This window comes from Capra hircus, chromosome 9 (assembly GCF_001704415.2).
Source record: "Capra hircus breed San Clemente chromosome 9, ASM170441v1, whole genome shotgun sequence".
NCBI lineage: Eukaryota > Metazoa > Chordata > Mammalia > Artiodactyla > Bovidae > Capra > Capra hircus.
The window spans coordinates 54,513,949-54,535,232 of record NC_030816.1 but is presented as its reverse complement, the minus strand read 5'-3'; the positions used below and the strand labels follow the sequence as shown (position 1 = coordinate 54,535,232).

The 21,284-nt window shown below is 38.1% G+C and overlaps 1 protein-coding gene across 3 annotated transcripts in view; it reads right to left on the bottom strand.

Moving 5' to 3' along the window:
• The window catches only part of LAMA2 (laminin subunit alpha 2), a 677,281-nt gene that overhangs the window by 448,172 nt on the left and 207,825 nt on the right, over positions 1–21,284 (bottom strand). For all 3 annotated transcript variants that reach the window (XM_005684731.3, XM_005684732.3, XM_018053196.1), the window contains exon 4: positions 18,494–18,736. In XM_005684731.3, coding sequence (XP_005684788.2) covers positions 18,494–18,736 — 243 coding nt within the window. The remainder of the gene's footprint in view (positions 1–18,493; positions 18,737–21,284) is intronic.

Here is a 21,284-nt window from a genome sequence, read left to right as displayed (position 1 = left end):
CCAATTTAAAGATAAGAAAATTGAGCTTTTAAGAAGGCACATCAAAGGCCCCAGAAAAAGTAAAGACTAGGACATGAGTGGTAGAACTGGAAATTAAACAGTGTTTATATTTAGCTTCTACTTCAAATCCAATGCACTGTCAATTAGACCACAACCATTTTCATAAGACGAGCACTTATTTTGAGCCTGAGGCCATGCAATAAGTTGATCCATTCATTTGGCTATTTCAGGATACATTTCTTGCTTTCTTCATCTCAACCTGCTGATAATACAATTCTCTTCATAAACAGATACTAGCCAGGGAGTTACAGTGATGTTCTTTCATGGTTAAGGAAAGAAAAGTTTATCTCTTCCTCCCTTTATCCGTCACTGATCATGTCCTTACTCTATATTATGAGAGTCTAAAGTCTCTCTTTTGTCCAGTCTACATGCTAATACAGATTCACAGATAGTTAGGTTAAGTTCATGACTATGGTTAAGCTCCCAGGCTGTCACATCATCCTGGGTTCAAATCCTGGCTCTGTCCTTTATTAGCAGTATAAGCTTGAACAAGGCGATGCTGTCCATCAGTTTCCTCATTCATAAAGTGGGAGTGATGACAACGTCCATGGCATTGGCATGAGGTTACTAAGGAAGCGTTATGAGTCAAGAGATGCAAAGCACTTAGAATGGTATCTGGCATGTGCCAAGTAATCAATAAACATTAGCAACTCTAATTCAGAATGTAATCCTTGGGGAAATATATTGGTTCTAACCACAGGCCACCTGACAATGCACTTATGGGTAGTAGGAGGCTGGCTCTCCACTTGGCTAGGAGTTCCTTCTTTATGTTAACCATGGAGAAGACTGCCCAGAACAACATTCACTAAGAACATGGATGCTTAAGTCTCTGTCAAGTAATTCAACCCTAAAGCTTTGCTTGTGCATTTTACATTTGAGAGTGACATCAAGATGAACACAGCACCCATCCATCCCCAGAATTTCTTCCTGGGTTAAGTTAGACAGTCAGAAAGTTATAAGAGCTTCACCAATGGCTCAGCAGGCAAAGAATCTGCCTGCAGTGGAGGAGACACAGGTGATGTGGGCTTGATTCCTGGGTTGGGAGGATCCCCTGGAGAAGGAAATGTCAATCCACTCCAGGGAAATGTCAGAGGAGCCTGGTGGATTAGAGACCATGGGGTCACAATTAGTAGGACACAACTTAGCACAAGAGCACATGTCAGAAAGCTATGAAATTGAATCATATTAATTTAATTCTTCAGAGACACATATATCATTATTGAGTGAAAAATTTAAGACTATATTCTTACCTTTCTTATGTGGAAGAAAGAAAAAAGTAATAGTACTAGTTATCCTTGAAGATCTTGCACTTTCTGCTATCTGAAGTCTTTACATAAGGATTGAATTAAAATGTTCTCTGAGAATTCATTGCCAAGAAAATGTTCTTGAAAATTTGGAAGCTGTCCTTTGTCAGACAAGGAAACTCTACAATTTAACATTTTTCTCTTTTTTTTTTTGCCCTAATTATCTGAAAATTCTAAATTAAGAGTTCAGCTGCAATAACTAATTCCAGATGAATAGTAAACTAAAATAGTAAAATTCCAGATGAATGAAATTTTTGTTGTTCAATTAAATTTTCTCTCTTTTTGCCAGTTTAAAGTGGTGTTGTGTTATGTACGCCATAACACAACAAACTTTTCTTGGAAATAAGTGGAGGTATTAAAAGGGACATGGCTTTAAAAATAATGGTAATATATTCATTTGTTTCATATCTCTTCATTCATTCACTCATCTTTATTACCTAGTATTATTGAGCACCAACCCTGCTAAGTATCTGGGAAAGAATGAAAAATTAAGTCTGTAAACCCATAGCATAGGAGCATAAGGAAGGTAATATCAAAGAAAAGCATTGGTTTTTCAGATCAATGTGTGAAATCCATGTTATTAAAATCATTTCTCTGAACCTCTGTTAACTCATGCTCCTTTGAAAACTGCCTTCTGTGAATGTAAAATGAAGCTGCTAATTTTTTAACAAAGAGATCAAAAAATCTTACAATGAAATGAACGAGAAAGATTTTACATTGATTGCCTTTGTTCTACACATATCCCAACAGCACTCAAGAGACTTTTTAACTCCTCAGGGCTATGTTCGGAACTATCAGTACATTCTTTAAACTAAGTCAAGATTACAAAATTCCATTTTTGAAAGTGAATATTTAGGGGTAGGGGAATGAAGAAATGTCATTTAGATTGAAGAGTGGATAATGAAGTCGTCAATATAAAATAATAGACTCCAATAAGAGTTCTAAAACATTTTAAACAACATTTCACTCGTGATTATGAATATAAAACTCTTTTATACCTCACAGTACAATAGACAGTAAATTAATAGATTTTATTTTGGTATGTGAATCCTAAATAATTGGTTAAAAATTCAAGTTCCTTTGCAAGCACATATCATAGCCTATGCTACACAAGCTGAGAAAGAAGTGTTCTCTGACTTCCTCAATAAGGCCTTTACCTAGCTTGATTCCTTCCTTTTCTTTCCATTCAAAGAGCAATTTTTTTAAAAGAAAAGATTCCATCACAGTTCTCAAAAACCTGTACAAATTGCCAAACTGCTGATTAGACACATAAAAGCCCTAGGAGGTCAGAAAAAGAAGAAATTCTAAGTTGCACTCCATAATGCACACAACTAAATGGTAATATTAACAACAGTTGCTGTCTATTAAGCCCCCACCTTGATCCAGATAATTTATATAAATTGCCTAATTTAATATGACCAACATTAGAAGACATGTATTTATACTTCTCCATTTTGAGATAAGGAAACTGAACTTCAAAGAGTTGCCCAAGGTTACAAGAGCTCTTGGCCACCAAACCAAAATTCCAAACCAAGCCTGATTTCAAAGCCCATGTGTTCAAGGACACCACCTGTTACCTTTCAAAACTCTCCTCCTCTACAGTTCTCAACCATTTCTGCCATGGGAAAAGCTGGTAGGAGAGACAATCAACTGGCAGGACTTTGTATTAAACATGCTTTGTGTTTCCTCAGGAATTTTAGAGGCTGTTACAGTCACTTAACCATGTCTTTTGAAATGAATAAACAGAAGCTGGGAAAATAACATTTCTTACAGAAGTATTCTATATGCAGCAGATAAGTGAAAAAAAAAAAAACCCTCTCAATTCCAGATGTTAACATAAAATTATCCAGATGCTACAAAATTATCATCCAGAGCACTAGAGGCAAAAGAAAACCAAAGTGGAAATTAATTTCAAAAGAGAAATCAAAGTGAAGAGACCAATTTTATTTTTTGCTAAGTTACAGGAGACTGGGTATTTCTCCGCTTTTTAGAAATTATTTTCTTTTTCTTTTTTTAGAAATTATTTTCTTAAATGATAGAATTGGGCTGCAAAATTAAGTTTCCTAATGAGTAATTAATGCACAGTCTTCAAGATAATATTCTGGGGTCTCTATAGCATTTTGCTTATGTGTTACTTTCAGATAGAAAAAGTATAGGTCTCAGTATAGGTATAGGTACCTGCAAAAAGTATAGGTACCCGCAAGAGATATGAGACACAAAATAAAAACTGTTATACAAATATATTTTATCTATTCTGGTGGCTTATACAGTAAAGAATACGCCTGCAATGTGGGAGACCTCGGTTCGATCCCTGGGTTGGGAAGATCCCCTGGAGAAGGGAATGGCTACCCAATCCAGAATTCTTGCTGGAGAACTCCATGGACAGAGGAGCCTGGCAGGCTAAGTCCATGAGATCACAAAGAGTCAGACATGACTGAGTGACCAATATTAATATTCTTATGTGAATGTTTAAATTCAAATTAAGAATTTGTTCTTGATTTTCCTGGGAGTTCAGTGTCACTTTAGCACATAAATGAACGAAACATGCAAATACTAAAAAATTCTAAAGTGTTACTTTCCTGTTACACATGTGAAAGTTATCAGGTGTATTGCTCAAGATAGTCAAACTAGATAAGTCAAGTTCCACATTCTACTCCCAGGCACGAATAAATCAATTTGGCTGTTTGCATGGAAGACTTTATACATATGCCTACATGATGTAAACTATGGAATGGGAAAATGCAAAAAGGAATGAGTCATATTTCCCTCCCTCGTGGAATTCAATAGCTTTTAGCAATGCTTGGACAACAGCAGTATCCGTCATTTACTTAATGACCTATGATAGTGGGAAAAGATTTTATGTTAAATGATGGAATATAAAATATGGAGATACTTTTTAAAAGCAAACACAGAAAACATCTTTTATCTCATCTTCATTCTTGTTATCTGATTTAAAAACAAACAGATGAACAAATGTATTTGCATTCCTATCTCTAGAAACATCCTTTTGCAGTTTTCCTATAGGGAATTGAATACGTGGTAACCGTATCACTGAGCACCAAGAAGAATTTCATTGAGCTTTGAGTCTTTGGTTGTTTTTTAACCTTCCCATCTTCTAATAGGATGACTTGTTTACTTCTGTTTCTGCAGCTGTTGAGTTCTGGACAGAGTCATAGTGACGTTATTTTTCAAAATAACCCCAAATCCTCATTCCAGACCAGAATATCAAAGTATTGTTTGGTTTGGCAAACATTTTACTGATTGCTCTTGACCAATTATTTGTATCTTTTTGACTGATTTGCATTTACCTTACGCTTTATGCATTTCCTCTTTTTAAAGGATGCATATCCTATTTGTCATTATTTGATCTACCTCCAATTTTAGACTCTAAAGTGCCTGGGGATACTGTTTCTCTCATTATTTAAAAACAACTCTTAGTATATTTTAAGCTGATATCAGCATCTCTCCACATTCTGCCTTTGTTTCCTCTTTTGATAAAAATTCATTTGGCTGAAAAATCACCTGTGCTATTTTCAGAAATGAAAGTGAGGCACCAACTGTGCTGTTTTTCCACTGATAGAGATAAAATGCCCTGAACCATCTCTCCTCGCAATACTAATGCAGAGCCTTAATCAGGGATAGGCTAAGGGTGCCTGGTATCCTGGGCTCGCCTCCCCTCAGGACCATGAAGACACTGGTGAGCCTTGGCCAATTTCAGAAGAATGACTCTGTGGGTAAGAAGATGGGTATAAAGCATTGCATTTCCTGGATACCATTTCCCCTCATTTTGCTACTGCCCTAATGATCTGGCTTCTTGAGAACACTGTTCATGATCCTCAGTCCAAGTTTAGATATTCGTTAGGTGGTCACAGAGACGTGCTTTTATTTGTCTGTTTGCCTATATTTAACACCATTTGTGTTAGTAGTTCAGTACACATCAGATGCCTGGAACTAACTAGAAGAAACTGTGTCACAGCACTTAGACAGCACAATATAAGTGCTGACAAACAGGTAACAATGGTCCCTGAAATCTACGAGGCACTGGTTCCAAGGACTACCTACCAAAATCTGAAGATGCTCTGTCAGTTCAGTTTAGATGGTCGGTCATGTCCAACTCTCTGCTACCCCATGGACTGCAGCACACCAGGCCTCCCTGTCCATCAGCAACTCCCAGAGCTTGCTCAACCTCATGTCCATCGAGTCAGTGATGCCATCAAACCATCTCATCCTCTGTCATCCCCTTCTCCTCCCGCCTTCAATCATTCCCAGTATCAGAATTTTTCTCAATAAGTCAGTTCTTCGCATCAGGGGGCCAACATATTAGAACTTCAGCTTCAGCATCAGTCCTTCCACTGAATACTCAGGACTGATTTCCCTTAGGATGGACTGGGTGGATCTCCTTGCAGTCCAAGGGACTCTCAAGAGTCTTCTCCGACACCACAATTCAAAAGCATCAATTCTTTGGCATTCAGGATTCTTTATAGTCCAGCTCTCACATCCATACATGACTACTGGAAAAACCATAGCTATGACTAGACGGATCTTTGTCAGCAAAGTAACGTCTCTGCTTTTTAATATGTTGTCTAGGCTGGTCAGAGAAGGCAATGGCAACCCACTCCAGTACTTGTGCCTGGAAAATCCCATGGGCGGAGGAGCCTGGTAGGCTGCAGTCCATGGGGTTGCGAAGAGTGGGACACAACTGAGTGACTTCACTTTCACTTTTCACTTTCATGCATTGGAGAAGGAAATGGCAACCCACTCCAGTGTTCTTGCCTGGAGAATCCCAGGGACGGGGAGCCTGGTGGGCTGCCGATTATGGGGTCACACAGAGTTGGACACAACTGAAGTGACTTAGCAGTAGCAGTAGCAGGCTGGTCATAGCTTTTCTTCCAAAGAGCAAGTGTCTTTTAATTTCATGGCTGCAAATCACCATCTTCAGTGATTTTGGAGCCCAAGAAAATAAAGTCTGTCACTGTTTCCACTGTTTCTCCATTATGGGGGGACAGGATGCCATGTTCTTAGCATCTTAGCAGATACTCAAGTCCCTTATAAAATGACACAGGATAGTCGGAGCCCATGCATATGGAACACTATAGGTAGTATTTTGATTTTGGCTTTTCTTCTTACAGTTGTATTAGTTCTATTTTTCTCAGTTCTCTGATGCTTTCAGTTACCTATCGTCTCAAGAAAAATGTAGATGCTTTCCTTAGTGTAGAGCCCTGCTAACAAGGGGTACATGGATATTTTACCAAGTGGACTACTTCATTTCTGGCAGTAACTTGGATATTAATTACTCTGTACTTGTTTTGGGAAATTATACAAATGTTACCTCCTGATGAAAAGGCTGATCAAAACACAGAAAAAATGGACTCGGACATCACAACTGGAGTAAAAGGTCCCTTGTGCTAAAGGGTAAACCCCACAATACATGAGTCTTATTGGAAAAGAATTATGATGCAGTATACATTTTATAAAAGTAAAATGCTTTCATTCCTTAGGCTGATAAACATCCTTTTCTTTTTATTTTTAACAAGCACTAAGCCATAATTATTGTACAGGAAAGAATTCTGCTGCCCTAAAATCTGTTTCTGTGATATGTTTCTGCAAGGCAGGTGTTTGGGTTTTTTTTCTGGGTATAACTTTAAAATTGAATTTTCTTATTCTGAAACTGTTTTACAGTTCAATATAGAGTCTCTCTACTCAATTTATTCAGATATTCCATAGCTGAAGTAATCATGGTGAGTCAAAGCAATTGCTATGAGCATAACCCTGTCTTCATCACTCCCTCCCATACTTTCTATGTGGCACCATTCATTCCCTAGAGTGACAGGTCACTGCCATTCATTCTCATTCATTCTTCTTCCCCCAGCCCCTCTGTAACGAAGATTTTTTTCTGCGCTACATATGCCTTTACCACCCTGATTTACTGAATCGCTTATCTTACCCCATCAAATATATCTTTTATCCCCGGAACCCAAGAGACTTTTGCAACATATTTGGTGATCAGTATTTGTTAATCGAAAAAAAAAAAAAAAAAGCTAAATGTTAAGGACTTCACAAGCTATATATGCCTGCAGCATTTATTCATAATATCAAATCATTTGGTGGTTGAAACTATATCCTGGCCATATTTTTCATGTCCTATCATTTTTGGTAATGCATTGGCTTTGTAGTGATTTATGCGTAACCTGCTCTACTGCAGCTAATTCAATACCAAATTTTATTTTTATGAGATAAATGGATGCAACATAACAAATCATAAGGAGGAAGAACAAAATGTTTTTTCATCCACTGAAAAAAAGAGCAAACGTAGTTAAGAAAGTAAAATGGAATCATTGCTATGACTCCCCCCCCCCGCCCCCCACAACATAATCTTTAAGAACTGTCACCAATAATCTTATAAGGGTAATTCATACTGAAGGGAAAGCGGTGGTTTAGGGGCAAAATGATGTCCGACTCCTGTGACCCCATGGACTGTTATCCCACCAGGCTCCTCTGTCCATGGGATTTCCCAGGCAAGAATGCTGGAGTGGGTTGTCATTTCCTTCTTTGGGTATCTTTCTGACCCAAGGATTGAACTCTTATCTCCTACACTGCAGGCAGATTCTTTACCAACTGAGCCTTCATGGAAGCTCTGAAGAGAACAGTGGGTAACTGCTGTAAGACAGATGCCAGGTTTAAAAATATCTGAAATTTCCTCTGAGAAGGTGGTAGCTCTCACTCCTGACACAACTAACATCGACTTGCACGATTATGCTGCACATATGTGGGCACTGGAATGTGTTTGTGTAGAAACACAGATATACACAACCATGTTTTACATTCTATGAGCCAAAACTACTCGGCTCCAAAACCTATTCCTAGTAACCAATATATCTTCAGCTCCCACACGGTTCCCCATGGTACCTGATGTGATACCTTCATTATTCATGTCAAAGTGCTATCTACTGTTCTCCTCCTCACTCAAAATCAAGAAACAAAGGCAGTATGGCTCATTTTAGCTTACTACTTACCATATAACTAACACACTTAAAAAAATTTCACAAAATAACTAATATGTTACTATAAATTATTGTTTCAGTGAAGGGGCTTGATTTCCTTTTAATGTTTTTGCTAAAATATTGTGTTCAACTGAGGTTATGTTGAGGACACTTTAAATCTCTGCAAACATTTCAATTCATGCTTTAGTGTACATTAGTTAAAACCATATGAAACTGCATATTTATTGTCTAAAACCAGTCAAATATTGGCAATTTCATATGGCTCAACCTGTAAGTAGGCTTGCTTTTATAAGGCACTTATCTGCTGAATATGAAAATAAATAATTATTATTGAATGAACCTGAAGAACAAATTTATACAAGAGGAATATAATTTTCTAACTTGTAATCTTGCCAGGGTTGCCATTCTCTGTTGCAAAATGAATATCATAAGATTTTTGCTACACATGATTAGAATTTAAATTGTATGTCTAATGTGATTCACAGGTAGCAGAATTCAGCAGTTACTCATTTAGGTATTTCCAATGAAAATATTTGACTGCCATCAGTCCATCACAGTGCAAAACAGTACACATCCTCAGGCTAAAATGCTTTGCACTAGATTTTTCTCTAGTTTCATTTCATAGCAGGGAACCTGGTAAAGCAGCTCCTGATATCTTTTTAAGTTTGCTTGTAAAGTATTATCATAACTATTCCATTCCTGGGTTACTCGTCTCAAGGACTTTTGATGATAGCTCTAGTATTGAAATAGTCTCCCTAAGGATCAGAAGTTTATTTTAATAGTTTCAAGACCCTTTGTTGTATTTTCAAGTATACTTCTGCAATAAAAATAACAGTATATTATTTTTACTATGTGAAACCAATTAACTGACCCACTCGGGTCTTCGGGTTTTTCCCAGTAGAGATGGTGCATGGCACTTAAATACCACACAATGTCACACAGCCCTGGTGACAAAGGGTAAATAAACACACTTTTAGAAGATGGCTGATTGGGACCAAAGGGTTCAGCTTATGAAGTAGAAAGATTATGAGATTTGCCATCAGAAAATTTGAACCAGACCTAGATCAGAGATTAATGTTGAACTTTTATCATCATGTGACCACACAAGTTATTTAATTTCCATCAATAAAAACAGAATGATAAATATTTTGACTTCAAGTGTCTTCAAGGCTTTGGTAGAGTTCAGATGGAAGAGTGTATGACAAGCACTTTGTAACTGATGAAGCACCATACCCAAAATGGTCATTGCCAACATTATTGATAACAATAACGACAGTACCCACAAATCCTCTTCCTTCCCATGGGATTTACATTTTAACTGAAAGACTCCCTACCTTGGTAATGTGAAAAAAAAAAATGATGACAACATTAGGTCTAGTATGACCTGCCATTCTATTATGGAATGTTTGCTCAGGACTTCAGACTTGATTTTTAAAGCCCCAAGATAAGGTTCAATGGTTTCAGATGCTTCTTATAATGTCCTGTACATTTAATAGCTCTTTTTCCTCTTTATGTACACAACAAAACAAATTCCTGTTTCATAATTTTATAATTTCAATGTGCTTTAGAATTAGACTTTAAAATACTAACAATAAAATTTCCAGTATAGAGAACTTTAACATAGGTTTCACTATTACAGGTTGCATTGAGTACAACAAATGGAATTTGGGTTACCCAGCTTCCTTGAAATTCCTCTACAAGGTGCTCACAAAACTTAAAACTTGTGCACATGTGTCTACAATATTTATGTGGGAAAAAAATTTTTAAATGTATAAGCTGCATCAATGTGCCAATGTGCTTAGTCATGTCCAACTCTTAGCAACCCTTTGGACTGTAGCCTGCCAGGCTTCTCTGTCCCTGGGGTTTTCCAGGCAAGAATATTGGAACATGTTGCCATTTCCTCCTCCACAGAATCTTCTTGACCCAGGGATCAAACTTGTGTCTCCTGCATTGCAGGCAGATTCTTTACCCACTGAGCTATCGGGGAAGCCCTGACCCATCAGGGAATTAAAATTTATTTTGTCCTTTGCAGATTTCCTTATATAACAGTGATATTAGCACTGACTGACCAGACATCTCACCACTGGGGGAGGGGGGGACTTAAGCCAACGTTAGCTACGGAGCAGGAGTAAAATTTACTATCCTATTATATAGATTACAAGGAGGTGTTATCATCTTCACTATAGTCATAATGAAGGCTTCCCTGGTAGCTCACATAGTAAAGAATCTGCCTGCAATGCAGGAGATCTAGGTTAGATCCCTGAGTCAGGAAGATCCCCTGGTGAAGGGAATGGCTACCTACTCCAGTATCTGCCTGCAATGAAGCAGACTCAGGTTCGATCCCTGGATCAGGAAGATCCCCTAAAGAAGGGAATGGCTACCTACTCCAGCATTCTTGCCTGGAGAATTCCATGGACAGAGGAGCCTGGCGGGCTACAGTCCATGGAGTCACAAAGGGTCAGACACAGCTGAGCAACTAACACTTTATAGTCATGTGAACTAGCTGGGGCACACACCAGATTGTTGACTCATCGGTCCAAGCCCCCTGGTTAATCAGTGGCAGAGCTATATCTGAGAGTGTCTTTGTGTCTTCCACCACAACCCTGAATTTTCCTACCCAGCCTAACATGAGCCTATTCTGTTCCATTTTAGTGAATCGTGGAAGATCCTATTTTACAACACTGACATAATCAGGTCTTAAAAGTTGGTGTTATCTCCTCAAGATTTGGGGGATAAATGGATAAATGTATATGCATGGTTGAGTCCCTTCACTGTTCACCTGAAACTAACAACATTGCTAATAGGCTATATATCCCAATACAAAATAAAGAGTTTTTTAAAAATTGGTGTTATCAAGATACCATTCTTGTTTGATTTCTCTGGGATTTGATTTTTCAGCAACACTGTATTAATTTAACAAGGATTTACTGATATTTTCTAGGCACCGAATTGTTGGCAGGAGTCTATAAACCGACTAATAGAAAGGAGGAATACAATCTTTTAATTTCGTCATAATGTCAAAGGTGTGTTTTTGAAATATAGTACAGTTACCTAAAATGAGTTGTGTTTGTAATTCCAAAACATTTCAAGTGCTCTGTGTATATGCAGCGGGGTTTTGAAGGAAGCCATGTAAACTCATTGTAATGAGGCACTTTCACATTGCTGCTCCAGGTGCTAATTGACTCCATGTTGGTTAATGCAAGAACTATTTTTAGAGGAAGGAAGTCTGAAACCCCCAATCATTATTTCCCCAATCCCTATTCATAACCAATATAAATTAGTAACACCCTGCTGCTTCTCCGTAAGGAAGCAACTCCAAAGGTAATTGAGAAAAGTTGATTCTTCATTTCCATTCCTGCAGTTCCACAAAAACTCACCCATGCAATCATGCCATACCCTGAACAATATCACATCAAAGAATCTCACAAAAAGTTTCTTTACACAGTGTTGGGTTTGTTTCTTCATTCTCCAGTATTTGCAATTCTAAGGATCTCCATAATGTCAGCTAATGAAAACAGGGGAAAAAATATTCTGTCTATATATATAAAACTCTGTCACATATGAAATCAAAATAATATCAAAGCTCTACACACAGTTTATAGGGAAAAAAGGTATCTTCAAGAATTAATGATGGTTTCTCTAGGGAATTTCTATATAAGCCTGCCATCTTTCAAAAGCAGAATCAAAGCGAATCTAAGTTCCAATTGAGTTGCAGTCCTAAGAGCTGGGAAGGATTGTGGTAAAAATGAGAGGAAATCACATGTAAATAACTTAAAGGTGTCTGTATGAGGAAGCGGAAGCAAAAATTACTATGGTAACCATGAATATTTAGTTATCAGTCTAGTGACAATCCAAATAAATTAAAAGTAATAATCCCAGTCACAGAAAAAGGAGCCTCATATAACAGAAACACATTCACTACAATTTTAATTTTAGGAACCCTAACGTAGTCCCATCTCTTCAGACCCATTCTTGTCAGTATTATCAATGCGATTATCCCCTCCCAGATACTCCTTCAATCATCTATAACTTAGGGACAGCTCAATGCTGATTTATTCAACACAAACCCACCCATGGATTCAGTCCGCCAAAGCCAATGATGTTTCCTGCTGGAAAATATCAGTCTCTTTTCTCAGTTAGGAGGAGATAGCATGTCTGGAGAAGGCAATGGCACCTCACTCCAGTACTCTTGTCTGGAAAATCCTATGGATGGAGGAGCCTAATGGGCTACAGTCCATGGAGTCGCAAAGAGTCAGATATGACTGATCGACTTCACTTTCACTTTTCACTTTCATGCATTGGAGAAGGAAATGGCAACTCATTCCAGTGTTCTTGCCTTGAGAATCCTAGGGATGGGGGAGCCTGGTGGGCTGCCGTCTGTGGGGTCGCACAGAGTCGGACACGACTGAAGCAACTTAGCAACAGCAGCGGCAGCATGTCTGATACTCTTTCTCTAAATAATTAATGATCTATTATCTCCAGGATTCAGGAAAGCTAGAAATATTTGAACAATGAGCTAAGGCAAGGAAGATCAAAGTCTCCAGGAGTACTTATTTAACATATACATAGAGCTTCCTGAGCCTTTCCCAAACTACTGAATTAAAAACCCTGGTCCCAGAAATAGCTCTTTGAAATGGCCCCAATGATTCAGGATGCATCAGAGTCACAGGTTCTATCCCTGGGTCTGGGAGATCCCCTAGAGGAGGACATAGCAATCCACTCCAGTATTCTTGCCTGGTGGAGAAGGAAATGGCAACCCACTCCAGTATTCTTGCCTAGAGAATCCTGTGGACAGAGGAGCCTGGTGGGCTGCTGTCCATTGGGTCACACAGATTTGGATACAACTGAAGCGACTTAGCATTCATGTATGCATTGGAGAAAGAAATGGCAACCCACCCCAGTACTCTTGCCTGGAGAATCCCAGGGACGGAGGAGCCTGATGGGCTGCCATCTATGGGGTCGCAGTGCGTCAGACATGACTGAAGCAACTTAGCAGCCACAGCAGCAGCAGCAGCAGCATTCTTGCCTGGAGAATTCCATGGACAGAGGAGCCAGGTGGGCTACAGTCCATAGGGTAGCAAACAGACAGACATGACTGAAGCGACCTAGCACACACGGAGGGGTGCTATCATATTTGACACAGTGGTGCCTTCAAGTGGCAGTTCTTGTTAACAGTTCTTAGTAGCACCCAGGGGCAGGGGCAAGTGCTTTCAGCAGAAGCAGCACTTAGGCAGATAGCAGCTCTGGATGGAGCTGACACCCTATGGCACTGCTGGTGATGCCTGTCCATGCAGCTGTACCCACCACAGTTTTTCTCTTTGGCTGGCCTCAAAATGATGGAGGCCCGCTGCCATCTGTTACTTTATACCACACAACTCCTACTCTGGAGCTCAGGACCATTCCCACAAAGCAAGGCAAGCAGGGTTCCTGCTGAGCCCTCTCGGTACTGATAGACACCAAACTGCCTTTCTGAAATGAAGCTCTCAAAGGCTTTTGCTCAAAGTCTCTTTCAGTTTATGGCCCGGATAACAACATACTGGGTCTACCATTGAATTCATTGCCTTGTATAATTTTTTTTCTGCCAGCCCTGAGATGTGACGATCTCACAACTCAGTGAATTCCTTTTCTCCCTTTGGGTGCAAGCCCAGGATGGTACCTGAAGGGCTACAATCTTCTTGGATGCAGGTGAACTGAGTCATCCAGAAGGCTGGCTATGTGCCCTGTACTACCTTTCCAGTGAATCCACATGATCAACATTTGTTGATCTCTTGCAGGCAATGTGAGGTAGAGGGCAGAGAATGGACCAAGCTAGAGGGTGGGGGCAGAAGAGTGGGGGTGGCTGGAGCAACAAACAATACTGAAGAAATAAGCTGCTGCCAAGACTCAAGAGGCCATAAGGAAAGACTAAATAGCCTTCAGTGATAATATGGACAGAAGATAGTATTGAAGTTTGGATATAGATGCTGAAGTCAAAGCTATGATATCCTTTAATATATTGACAAGGAATTCACCCAAAGTATTGTTTGGCTCTAAAATGATGCCCTTTTCACCTGAAACATGATATACTGGAATGTTCTAAATGTTTTGGCACATGTCTCCAAAATTTTGCAGACAAGTGACAATGTAATAAACCTTAGACTCAACAGATCTGATGTTAGTCATTTCTGTACCTATAACACAAACATTATTGCTTAGTGTGTTATAACTGATGTATGTTTATTTCTTAATGCCTTATTCGCAGTGAAGTGAAGTGAAGTGAAATGAAGTGAAGTCAAGTGAAGTGAAAGTCGCTCAGTCATGTCTGACTCTTTGCAACCCCAAGGACTATACAGTTCATGGAATTCTCCAGGCCAGAATACTGGAGTGGGTAGCCTTTCCCTTTTCCAGGAGATCTTCCCAACCCTGGTCTCCAAAGTCTTAAAAACACTGCTGTTATTTCTCTTATTCTCTGACTTAAATTCATAATTTAAGAGTATTTTCAAGATCTGGAAGCAAATGATCATTTGATGCTTTGTCAAGAACATACATTTCAAATCATGGTAAATATCTAGATAGCATTGTCTAAAATAAAATCCTATCTAGAAAACAGTAAGACTAATAAACCAATAAAAAGGTAATAGACAGGAGATGTGGATATAAAAATAAATAGGAATGATGAAATGAGGAAGTTGTTTCACCTCTGTGGTATTTTTCCCCAAAACCCAGAAGCCCAGTCTAATCATTAAAAAACAGCAGGCAAACTCAAAATGAGTAATATGCTACCAAAAAATCTGACCAGTACTCTTAAAACTGATCAGGCTTGGGACTCTCCGGTGGTCCAGTGGCTACTCCATGCTCGCACTGCAGGGGACCTGGTTTTAATCCCTAGTCAGGGAACTAGACCCCACAGTCTACGATTTAGAGTTCATCTGCCGTACCTCAAGATTCCACAGGCTACAGCGAAGACATAGTGCAGTCAAATAAATAGAAACATTACAACAAAGAGCAATTTTAAAAAGTGATCAAGGTCAAGGGAAACAAAAGAAGATTAAGACTGTCGTGGATTAGAGGAGACTAAGAGACACAATGATGCAATAAACACAACGTCCTATTCCAAACTGGATCCCAGAAGAGAAAAAAAGTCATTAATGATAATCTGAATGAAATCTGAATAAATCTGTGGTTTAGGTAATAGAGTATCAATAATACTTGTAATTTATTCTTTATAAATAATGATAATAATTTCTTAGTTTGACAAATGAATGTAGATTATGAAAGATATTATCCTTAGTGGGAGCTAGGTAAAAGGGATACAGGGATTCTCTATCTTCTTATATTTATGTACATTTAAAATAATAACAAGCCTACAATTCAAACCAAATAAAAATACCCTTCAATAATGGAGTGAATTCTGTTATATGTCTAAAGCATATTGGCAATACATTTGCAATTGTCTTCAAAACTTTGGAGATACTAAGAAATTTTGTATGTTTCTCTGTACTCTGAGACTCCATCTTCTCAGCAGGGTTCCTTTGACTCATCCAGGAGAACTTTACCACTTGCTGTAAACAATTCTGTCGTGGCATTTATACTATCATTTTGCATTTACTCGTTTATATGTTTGTTTTTCTTACTTGAATGTCACTTCTCTGGGAAGTTCTGAATATAAGCACCTAATAATTAAATTTCACATGGTACTTAAATGTGAATGCTTTTAAAACTAAAAATTAATGATACTAAGATTTATTTCACAATCACTTGTCTGGGAAATATTGGAGACAAGCATCCAAAAAAATGTAAAATATTCCCAATGTTATATTGTAGGTGATATCTGAAACTGTACTACTTTAGAACTGAAAGATGCCTTAGGATAATTTACATATCAAACATTCATATATTAAAGAAATTCAAACTCAGAGATTAACTGACCTGTTCAATGTTCCATAAAAACTAGTAGCAGAAGCAGAACCCAGTCTTCTAATCCCATTCTTCTCTATCACCATATCTCAGGATCAGAAATCTTTCTACTTTAATGGATCCAGCAGGTCAATATCTCTTCTAAATCATTTCTGAGTTTAGCAATTACCAAGATTTTAAAAAAGATCAACTTTCAGTCTTTATTAGAGTATGAAAGAAACACTAATGTAGGACTCAGGGGATCTGTATTCTTATCTCAACTTTGTCACCAGTTGATGTGGCAGTCTTGGGAGTCCATCCCCTACCTTCGCTGAACCTGTCCATTCCAAAGAGTACCATGTTTCACAGACTAAGATATAAAATAAAACAGATATTCCAGGAGAGGTCTGGGTTTCATTCATATTTTTAAATACTATCAATCTACTTCAAATACTTTGAATTACTTTCCATTCCTCACCTCATTCACTTTCCAATGAGAGAGAAATAGACTTTAAAAAGCATGTCACAGAGACAGTTGAATAAGTTGTTCTTAAAAGTCAACAGTAATGATTAGTTTATAGTGAGTGTCTAAAACCATGTAGCCAGTTAAACACAAACAAATAGAATATCTGTTCCACGTTGGTAAGTTGACAAAGTCTAAAGAATGGAGAACCACCATCTATGTAGTTGTTAGCATGCTTTGGGGTATGCATGCAACTTGTATGTTACATATCTGGGTACATTTTATATTGTTAAACAAATTTCTGAATTGGCTCATTTTTTAAAGATAAAGAATAGCTTTATAAATATTACATAATTATTAATCCTGGGTAAACACTGGATCCAAGAAAAAAATTATAAATTCAACTCAAATATATTCTCCTTGCCCTCCCTCCCTACTCTCATATCCTCAGGCCACTCTGGCCAGGACGTGGATGCCTCTGGGCACAAGCAGGTTGAACAGCTGTTTGACTCACTGCTTTTGACTCATTGTTTGGCAGATTGAGATCTCTGCTGAGAGCACCATTTGGAATTTTCTTCACCCAAAACTGATATTTTTGAACATGAAATTGAAATATAGTGAGACACTGGGAGACATTCATAGAAAATAGTGCCAAAAGAGTGTGATCAATATATGTCAAAAATCTAACGTACTCCCAGAAGTGTTTAAAGAAATAATCTCAGAATGGTTAAGGTGGGCCTGATAGTGTATGAATATGAATTTTTTGAAAATACAAATGTAAAAAATGATACTAGCTTCAAGCATGTGAACTGGTGAGGAGAGAATATTAGCCATGAGTATACACAGAAATGGACATAAGAAAGTAGAACAAAAAGAGCTAGGCCTTATATACTGAAGAGAGACTGATTAGGGAAATAAAACTAGAGATCCGAGGGTCTCTAGGTCTAGGTTTGAGTATCTGAGAGGGGGCTACTACCACCACCACCACCACCGACCTCAATGGTTATTGTTATTATAACAGCAACAAAAATAATTAATGCCTGCAAAGTGACTATGATAATGTTTCAAACATTTTCATTTAATCTTGACAATCATAAGAAATAAGAACTACTGTTATTGTTTCTAGTTTATGGGAGATGAAACGGAGGCACAGACAACTTAAGGCACTGATTCAAGATCACACAATTGGTAAAGGTGAAGTCATGGTTTGAATCTGTGGCTGAAAAAACAATGAATCAATTTAAAATCTTAACCACAAGAAAAAAAAAAGATGCTATGGAGAAGTTGAACAGATTTGAATTAAGCATAGAATAAGCAAAACTTGAACAAAGGAAAGAAAGCCCACTGCAGCCCTATGCGGCAACAGTAGAAAAACACATAAATTATGAGTTCACATATGTGAATTATGTTTTCCAGAATTTATCTCTTTTGTCCCTATCTTCAGACTAGAGCACACAGATTTAAGGTTTCTTCTAAGCTCTCAATCCTTCAGTAATTAGCAAGACTCCCTGTCAGAAAAGTTTCTTTAAAATTAATCACTGACTCTCCAACTTAAGCCCATTTCTTCTTCTCTGATCTTTATTGGACACACAAGATACATACTAGATGAAGGCAGCTAAAATTCTAATACCCTTCAGTTTTTCCTTTTTATTTAATAAGTTATTTTAAATGTACTTCTGCTAAATCCTATTTTAAAATCTCCCTGACATCAACGACTGATATAGTCAAGTCTTTCTGACAGGCCTATTTTGCCATCTTAAATGTACTGAGGGTGAATTTTCTCATCTTACCTCTCCATTTTCTAAGGGGTGTATCTTGGAATAAAAGGAAGTGCAGATGACCTCATCATCTTTGGCATATGACGGTGGTCCAGTACGGGGATGAATATTGTAGAGGGTTAGGCACTCCGTGTCCGTCACAGCATGATACTGCCAGGGCTTGTAGTCAACATCATCCAGTGAGCGTTCCAAAATCCAGTTTCCAGGCCGAGGGGAGTTAGCTGCTTTCACAATCACATATGCAATCTGGAACACCTGGGAAGTGTGACAACAACAACATGTAACTCTGAATTCCAAAGTTTCTCACTGCTGCTGCTGCTGCTGCTGCTAAGTCGCTTCAGTCATGTCCAACTCTGTGCAACCCCATAGACAGCAGCCCACCAGGCTCCCCCGTCCCTGGGATTCTCCAGGCAAGAACTCTGGAGTGGCTTGCCATTTCCTTCTCCAGTGCATGAAAGTGAACAGTGAAAGTGAAGTTGTTCAGTTGTGTCCGACTCTTTGCGACCCCATGGAATGCATATCAAATATAAGGCCTAAGGCTACAATAATTTTACTGCGGATATTATTCCATGCTCCTATTATATTCTCTGGACTTTCCAGGTGGCTCAGTGGTAACGAATCCACCTGCCAATGCAGAAGACATAGTTTGATCCCTGGGTCAGGAAGATTCCCTGGAGAAGGAAATGACACTCCGCTCTAGTATTCTTACCTGGAAAGTCCCATAGATAGAGGAGCCTGGCATGCTGCAGTCCATCGGTTGCAAAGAGTCGGAAACTACTTAGCAACTAAACAACAACAAAATTGTATCCTCTAAATATATTTTTACAGTTACATGTCCATATTTAATACCTCTTTACTAAAATGATATGTTCCATTTTGACACCCATGACTTTAAAAGAAATGGGTTAAAATTGGATTTTAGTTCTCCAACAACTCATTAACATCATTTCCTCTAATTTTTGAAGTTCCATTGTAATCACAATCACTTACAGTATTTGGTACATACCAATTTACTCACATTATTCTGTTGGAGATTATGAGTTAGAAATTCCATGTGTGAATAGTGCCTGATAGTTTAGAAAACAGTTACCTGTATCACCTAATCCTCAGACAAGTACCATTTAGATGGCATTACTGTGGTACAGGAAAAAAACAAAAACAAAACAAAACATAGCACTTTGAAGGCACAGTCCTGTATTTAAATTGTGATGCCAACATTCATGTGACTTACTTCGTCAACTCTCACTCCCATTTCTGTTAATTAGGGTCAATAATATGAACACTAAGTATACAACTGAGAGACAGTTTAGACTAAATGAAATAATGTATGCAAAGTACCTAGCAAAGGACTTGGCTGTAAATACTCAGTAAGTGTCAATTCCTCCACATTCCCAAATAGAAAATAATGGAGACGAAATTCTAGTACACTCAGCAGCTGTTTGAAATTGGAATATAGTAAATGAAGGGTTTCTGTACCTTCTGTATAAGAGATAAATATGTGTTAAAGAAAAGGAAAATTAAGGTATCAAGTTACTACAAGTCAACAGAGTGACCACTGAGGGGAATATGGCAATCCTCTGCTTTCAAATCTACATAATATCTGAACACATACAAAATAAATATTCTAGATGTTTTGTGATGGTACATATGTGCATCTTTACCAATCCAATCCAAAAGTCCAAAAGAACAATGCATAAACATTACCGAGTGACATTTTTTGCCATGTCCTTGGTAGAAAGATAAATATAAGGTAGTTTATATAGTCCCACCATCTATGAGTCAATAATATATTACAATAATGAGATATATGAAAGGTACACTAGTAAAAAAGCAATAGTATATGTCTTTAGTGGGTCGGGAAGATCCCCTGGAGAAGGAAATTGCAACCCACTCTAGTATTCTTGCCTGGAGAATTCCATGGACAGAGGAGCCTGGCAGGCTACATTTCATGGGATCGCAAAGAGTCAGACACAACTGAGCAACTTTCTTTCAAGGTATAGTCCCACCAGCTATGAGTTGATAATAAATTGCAATAATGAGATACATTAAAAGTATGCTAGTAAGAAAGCAATAGTATGTGGTCTTTTTAGTACATTCAGTGAGACACAGGGAGTTTGCCAACCCTAAATTCTGGGTGATTGGGGTCACGGAAAAGATACAATTGAGGGAAAAACCTGTTAAAAGATAATTAATGGGTCTGTTTAGAGGGGAGCTTGAAAGTAATGTTCTGAAAATATACCTTATCTGCTTCATAGTTTTGACATGAGACTTTCAGGAATACATACACACTGTCTATGACAAACTCTAAGGGACTGAATTTAAAAACATAAAAAGTTCATACTTAAGATGAAAGAGGTGACTCAGATGCTGGTCTTTTGAGACCCTTATTGGAACATGAGCATTTCTATCTGTGTGCACTGAGGGGAAAATCACGAGCCATTTAATGAGCAAAAGTAGGGATACCATTTGTCTCTTATGCACAGTTAAGGAAATACTGGTAGTTAAAATACTGAAATACTTCTGTACTTGGTAAATAACTGCTGTCCAAGCCTCTCAAATGCCTTCTCTTTCCAGAGGACATCTGGGTAACCTAGGGATTGCAAGGAACAGCCAAGACACCTACTCTGATTAGTCTGAGCTTTGACCATTCTATTTTATGTATTATCACTCCATATGGGAAATATTATGAATTTTTATTTACAGAGGTATACAGATAACTGTAGACAGACATGTATATATACATATGAATTTGTAATTATTGAAATACACTTAGACATTTTGGGGAAGGGTAGACATGGACATA